Consider the following 7074-nt stretch of genomic DNA (forward strand, 5'->3'; position numbering starts at 1 on the left):
ATGTGAAAAAATAAAAAAATCTGTGGAAGCAGATATAGAGTCGGAGGAGCAAACGCGAGGAGAGCTTTTGGTTGACTGAGTCGAAGCGTCAATCGGAACAATATACACGAGAAGCCCTCGTCGGTCCGCACCGCCGCCGAAGCGAAAGAGCCACGCGAGAAAGAAAGAAAGAAAGATAGAAGGGAAGGGAAGAGAGTGTGTGTATGTATAGTATAGATATATATATATACATATGCGTTACGAGAGAAAGAGAGCTTTATATGGAAAGAAAGAAAGAGAATTCGAACGTGACGGAAGCGGGTTCGTGCTCCCCGCCCGATAAGCTCGCGCAAGTATATGTATACATACACCACCATCCATCCGTCCTCCTCTCATTCACCGCTGCCCACTTCATTCATGACATGTATATAGTTTTAACTCTCCTTTTCCGTCCGGGGCCCTTCCGCCCTTCTTTCTTTTTTTCATTCTTCCTCCGCTTCCTCTTTTACTCCTCATTATTTCGTCTATATCCCCTTCGCCCTCTTCTCCTCCTCTTGGTCGCTTCGTTCGTGTTGTCCGCCAAAGAAATATCAAAACACACGATCCCCAGCACCGGCGGCTATACATATGAGCTTCTTGTGCCGATGGTGCGCTCTGTAAGTATCGCCCGCAGCCTCGCTCGCGTTGCTATTTATTACTCTACTTTTTCTCTCTCTCTCTCTCTTGGAAATAATCGGCTCTCGGGTGTGCTGTCCCGTTAGGATATGCGAATGGGCCGGCATCCACTTGGCTACCAGGAAGCAAAGGCGAGCAAGAAAGAGAGATCCTTAAAACAAAACAGAAAAAATAAAAAAAATCGGCGTCACGGGAGGTGGTCATGGGCCCAAGGAGAGAAAAAATTTGCGAGCATTTTGACGCTATACGGCTCTCTCTCTCTCTCTCTCTCGATTGGTGGGAATTATCGGGTAGATCGGTATGGCCTCACGTTGCACAAAAGGTGGGATCGGCCGCCCGTAAGAGCGTCGATGGAAATTGAGGGGCTTGGGATCGAACTGCAGAACAAAAGAAAGGGATGGAAGGTATATATATATGTGTACATGCGCTGCATGACGCGAGGCTATATAATATACAAGAGGCGAAACTGATGGTAGAATACACACGTGCAACAAGTACATTTGTAGCTCGCTCTCGCGGATATTTCGCGCTCATGCATGTACACATACGTACATGGAAGCAAAGAGGACAACTTGCGCTCGCCTACGCTCTTTTTCAACTTGTGTGTCAGATATTTGAGAATAAAAATATATGAGTACTAGATCCGCTGTTCTGTACATATATAGCGTTCGACGCGAAACCAAAAGAGACATGCCATCGTGTTAAAATTCTATACATATGCATATACAGAGTCCCGGAGGCAGCAGCTCATCTCATTTCGCCATATATGCACGCATAGCGGCAGCAACAGCCTGTCCAATAACTCGCCTCGCTGTCATACATATATTTATACGCATACCCTGATATGCTGTCTTGTATATTTTTACTATTTCTCATTCTCTTGTCCACCTGTATATATATATGTATACGTATACTCCTCGTCAGGCCGGCATAAAAATAATATATAACATCGCGAGCACGCGAGAGAGCTGTAACGTCTCATCTTGCGTCCAGTTTTGCATTTTTACCTTTTACCGGTCTTCCGTTTTTATAACTTGCCGATATTTTTTACGTACGCACGTAATTTGCTTAATTGTATCAATGAGCTTACAATCAACCAGTTACGATTGACTTACCGATCATCCGCCGGTTTTTCGTCCGGGAATCGAGTGAAAAAGCCATTTTCGCGTTTCTGCGGTCAATCAAGTCTCACGACGCGCGGTGTATACACATATTATACGCGAGTGTATAATGAAACGTTTGAAATTGATTTAAGGTAAAAGGTAAAAAACGATCGCACCCAGCAGCGCACGGGCATTCCAAGCCCACGCAAATCTCGGTCTGTATAAGGTATATATCGGTATGTACCCATGCCTCCACCGCCGCTATATACCGATATCTCCCTCTCTGCTTCAAGTTTCTCTTTGTATGTATGCTTGTACCTGTAACGAACGTTTTCCATATGCGAGCTCTCTCGCGCTCTCTTGTTATGTATAGTAGTTACACGTCTCTCGCGGAGTCTCGAATGTCTTCTTGTCCTTATATATACACGTATACATGTATACGTCTAAAAAGCTTAACAACCTCTCCTTTATACATGCATTGATATATACATATGTATATATGTGCATAATACACGTACAACTACAACTTTTCTCTCTTGCTCACATTCTCCGTAAATTGCGCCTCTCTGGTTTATTAATTTTTAATGCTTGCTTTTTCTTATGTATGTACACCTTACCGCACACAGACGTGCGCGCGCGATATCGGTTTTTTTTTATTTTTTTTTATTTTTTTTTTACTTGTCAATCAGTGAAATCGTTTTACCAATTAAAAACGTAACGGACGTGATGTATCGTTAATGATTTCACGATTCGCGTACAGTCGTATCATACATGTATACACAATCACAATGGTAACCGTATATATAAATAAGTCGGTTTTATTCTGACGATTTGATTGATATATATGTATGGGTTTGATTCAATTACGTTGGGATTGAAACGTCTGTGCACACGTAAATGCACATGCCAAAACCGGCGCGAGTATAGACATTTGAATGAGGCAATCGCCGATTTGCATCGACTCGCGGAGAGTCACAGCACAACTCCCGATATGGATGTTATATCTTTTACGAGTTTATACAAGTAATTTCAATGCAAATTTAGAAGAAAAAAACTGTATGTAGGTGCAAGGAGAAAAATTTTATTCGATAGCTGCGAGGTATGAAATAATTGCAAACCAGAAGATTATGTAAAGGCCTGAATCATTTAGATTTGCCCGAGAGCTGTTTCCAAGACTTGAAAGATTGAAACTCGAATAGCTTGAAGAGAGTACAGTGTGGGCGATAGTAAAGAGAATCACGTGTTTGTACAATTCACACGGCAACAATCTAAAAGTCTTATCGGATTTTTTTTTTTTTTTTTTTTCCAACAAAATTTATTAAAAGAAAAAAATGTCACATCAAGTGATACCGCATAATTTTAAAATTATATTAAATATACATGTTTGTAATTGTACAAATATACAATGTTCGTGACGAATAGAAATTTTATATTACAACTTGCTAGAAATACTAATAGCTTCAACTTATTTCGGCCGTGTCCAACAAAGTATTGAGATTCATTGGCATCCAGTTCGCGCCATTGTGACAGACAAACAATATGTCACTGTCTATGTAAGCTTGAAGATTGCCGATTTTGTAAATTTGCTTTGCGTCGCGGTATCTATTGGCGAGGGGCATGAATAAAATGCCCCTTTCCTCGCATCTTCTCTGTACCAAGTCTTTGAAGCCCTGTGGCATTTGAGATGCCGTTCTGACGGCTTCCGCTAGTCTCTGTTGAAATAAAACATTTCGAAAAAAAAAAAAGTTAACAACTGGTGTAGTGAAAAATGTTTGCCGTCGTATGGATTTTCGATAAACAAAGAGGCCTACCTCCATTCTTGGCTGTGACATTTGAGCCATCTGCGTTTGACTGCGTTCGAGGGTCGTTAAGTAAGATACCTGCTCCACCGAACCCGGCTGAAGTCCTCCTTGAGGAATTGAAACTGCTCTGTTCATCATTTCCAAGGCTTTTCTAAAATGCTCTGAAATAAAAACAATTGAAAATGATGTTTAAAAACTGTTTACTCATCAGAATAGAAAAAAACCATTAGGGGGCATTACCTTTAATTGTTGGTTCTGCCAGTAATTTTTCATTCAACATGTTCTTCCATCCTGTGTACCAATGAGTTACTTCTTCGTAATCCGGGGTATGATTTAACCAGAGTCCCAAGACTTGCAACCATTTTGGGAAGAAAAATTTGTCCAACAATGCTGCCATTGTGTAATTGGGAATCATGTCTTTCCAATCGTAAACCCAATACCATTGATCTAGATGCTGTTGATGTGGATTTATGATGAATTCGGACAGGGCAATTTGCAACTTTGGTATGATATTTTTGACCAAGAAGGCATCCATATCTCCTTTCGCAAAGACTTGCGACCACGGCTGCAGCATCAGTCTGGCCGAGCGATCCGATGGATGCCAGGCGCAGAGAGCAGAGCCGAGCTTTCGCCTGATTATTGGATATATTAAGGTGTCCATTCGATTTTCTAAAGTATTAAATAGTGGTTACAGTTCTAGAGTCCTATCGAAATGTAAATTATTAATGCATGAAGCTATAAAAAAAAATTTACTTACTCATTAATGGCAACCAAGGATGAATCCACGTGTGGATAGGTATGGTATCTGTTAAAGGATTCCAGTCCTCTACTTCTAAAGTTAATTTCGGAAGGATTATCATGTCCAAAAGGTTGTCTAGAATCCAAGAAGGAAGTAGAGGCAACCATAGTTCCAACAAATCAACGAGATTCTCTGGCTGTCTGCATACCCAATTTCTGAAAAACATTATTTACGCATCAATTACAGGTGATCATACGAATAAGTGATACGCGAAACAAAAGTAACGATAAACAATGAGCAAGATGCGGTAACACTTACTGCACTGCAGCACGAACTGATGGCATCCATGCATTCCAGACGAGCTGATCATATGGACTCATAGCTTTTGTATGATGATGCAGTATACCGAATTCTAAAATGTCTTTCCACTCTTTGAATAACGATAATGGTAGTTTTGGATTAGTTAAGGGAGCCCAGCTAGCGAGGTGCTCTTTTATTTTTGGAATGATAAGACTGCTAGCTAATTCACCCAAATCGTACATTTTGTATTCATCGAAATGCCTGTCTTGTAAGATTTTAAAAGCCTCGGCTGTCTCTCTTAAACTCATTTCGTCGTTTCTGTCTAATAATTTGTTAACCATGGCTAAAACATTTTCTAACGTTCCAATCAACTGAGCATGCTGGTCCACGACTTTGGCTAAAGTTTCCTTTTCAGCCTCGAGGGTAATCACCCTGTCCCCAAAGTACTTAATCTTTTTGTCATTTTGGATAATGTCCTGTTCACACATCTCTACTATAGTGTCTAAATTATGTTGCAATTCTGGTAAAGCAAAGTTGACTTTCGTCGTTTGTTTATCCGCAGTTGCAGAAAAATTACCGTCAGGTGGCACCTGTCGCTTCCCTAATGCGTGATAACTACTGAATACGCGCTGCTCGGGCGTCGTCATATCAGTCACCTTACATTTTACAATATCGGTGTTTATTAATGGAATATGTTTGTTTCGTCTGAACTTGCCATCCTCCAAAACTTCATCAACACTCGGATAAACATAGCCAGACTTTTTCTTATCGTTTTTGTCAACTTTTCTCCATTGTGAGACCCTAGGCTGTTTACCCTTCTTGGATTCATTGTCTTCAATCTTCAACTTTGTTTCTGCAAGCTTAGGTTTGCTTTCGGGACCATAAGCGCCAATGGCACCTCTACCCTTTCGCAAACGCGCTTCCACTGGTACACTTATACCTTGTAATTGTTTTCCTAAACCTTTGCCAGGTTCAAACCCCATTTGCATGAGTATTTTTGCTCCTATTCCTTTAGTGTGAGCCTCCCAAGTGCCGATTCCTGTTTTCATTATTTCCGGATTCACAGTGCTCGGTTTTTTCCTCAAGCCAGCAATGTCATTGCTCAGAAAACTGAAAGCGCTTTTGGAGGTGGCACGACTCCTTGGTGCTTCTTCTTCTTCTGACTCACTAGAAAATAATAAAAATACATCAACCAAATGTTTATTTTATACTCGAAAAACTTGAAATGACCCCATAAATTAAAGGAAAACAAAAGCATTATTCAAGTAAGTACCTAGAACTATTTCTTATTCTCATGTGAGCGTTATCATCATCATCCTCATCCTCTTCCTCCTCCTCATCTTCTTTTTTTTCTTTTTTCTTTCCTGCTTGTTGGATACCTCCGGCTACAAAGTTAACAGGTGCAGAGTAGTTTTTTGGCGCTCTACTAAAAGACGGCCTTGCATCTTCTTCGTCACTATCCCGGGCCCATATACCTATGGGTGAGAAAAGGTGAAAATAAGGTAAGAACAAACCAGATTGCAATTTATGTTGCAACACATTTATAAGCACAAACTTACCCAGCATCTCTTGTTCTTTCGTTCGTTTCCGTCGAGGACGATTAAAGTTGAACTCATTCTCCAAATCATACTCAGAGATTTCAAATTTTTCCATTTCTTCATCAGCCATGTTTGCAGGGGATAGTCTCAAGTCTCGGGTCACTTGAGACTTTTGGGTCGGTTGAGACTATCCCGTTTGCAGATATTTATTTATCAATTCAATATAACCTATCGACTACTTAAACTACGGTATTGACGTTGCAATCGCGCAAACGATATCACAATACGTAAAATGGTGAGTTTGAAATAATAAAAAAACTCATCAGAAGAAGCTGTCGTTCACATTAAACACTACTTTAGGGTTCCGGCAAGTTAGGTTATATTTGTTTTTATACGAGAAAGGGACAGTCTCCGGTTATCAATTCCCTTGCAGAATTGTACCAGAAAACGTCGTTCAGTCTCTTTAGAAATTATCATTTCCCATGATTATTATGTCACCTTATCACTACGCAAGTAATAAACTCTATTCTTGAATGACAAAATGTTGCTTTATATATTACAAATAAAACACTTATATATATATATATTTCTCTTGCACTCACTCGCCGTCTGCTTTCTTAGGGGTGGGGAGAGAAGCTAATGGCGGGAACGCTCTTTTTTTTTTTTTAAACTTCCAAGTTAAGTATCTGTTTTGTAATTCATATTTTAAAATTAGATCCGTCCACAAACTCATTGTTCATAACAACATCATTGAAAAAAATGGTTTATATATACTAGTATCGATCGAAACTTCATCGCTCATATATTTTTCGATAAAACTAAACATAACAACAAAACCATAAAAAAATTATCATATAGCATATCGCACGTAAATAAACTAAAATAGACGAGCTTAAAATAAATAAACAAAACAAAAAAAAAGAAGAAGAATCGAGCTG

At 39.8% G+C, this 7074-nt stretch overlaps 1 protein-coding gene across 1 annotated transcript; it reads right to left on the reverse strand.

The window, feature by feature from the left end:
• Positions 1 to 3051: 3051 nt before the first annotated feature.
• Positions 3052 to 6664, reverse strand: sip1 (septin interacting protein 1). Its single transcript, XM_014361172.2, has 7 exons — positions 6158 to 6664; positions 5872 to 6073; positions 4617 to 5765; positions 4317 to 4513; positions 3800 to 4228; positions 3569 to 3720; positions 3052 to 3469 (listed from the first exon to the last, which is right to left on the reverse strand). Exons 1-7 carry the CDS (start codon positions 6264 to 6266, stop codon positions 3218 to 3220), a joined length of 2490 nt encoding a protein of 829 aa, XP_014216658.2. The 5' UTR covers positions 6267 to 6664; the 3' UTR covers positions 3052 to 3217.
• Between the last annotated feature and the right edge of the window lie 410 nt (positions 6665 to 7074).

This window comes from Copidosoma floridanum, unplaced genomic scaffold (assembly GCF_036245765.1).
Source record: "Copidosoma floridanum isolate Cflo_tuat_1 unplaced genomic scaffold, Cflo_Japanese_pri ptg000006l, whole genome shotgun sequence".
Lineage (NCBI taxonomy): Eukaryota > Metazoa > Arthropoda > Insecta > Hymenoptera > Encyrtidae > Copidosoma > Copidosoma floridanum.

Coding starts and splice junctions, on each gene's coding strand:
- sip1 (XM_014361172.2), bottom strand. CDS start 6,266: ATGGCTGATGAAGAAATGGAAAAATTTGAAATCTCTGAGTATGATTTG. Junction 6,074..6,157: donor GAAAGAACAAGAGATGCTGG/GTAAGTTTGTGC, acceptor TCTCACCCATAG/GTATATGGGCCCGGGATAGT. Junction 4,514..4,616: donor TCAGTTCGTGCTGCAGTGCA/GTAAGTGTTACC, acceptor AATGTTTTTCAG/AAATTGGGTATGCAGACAGC.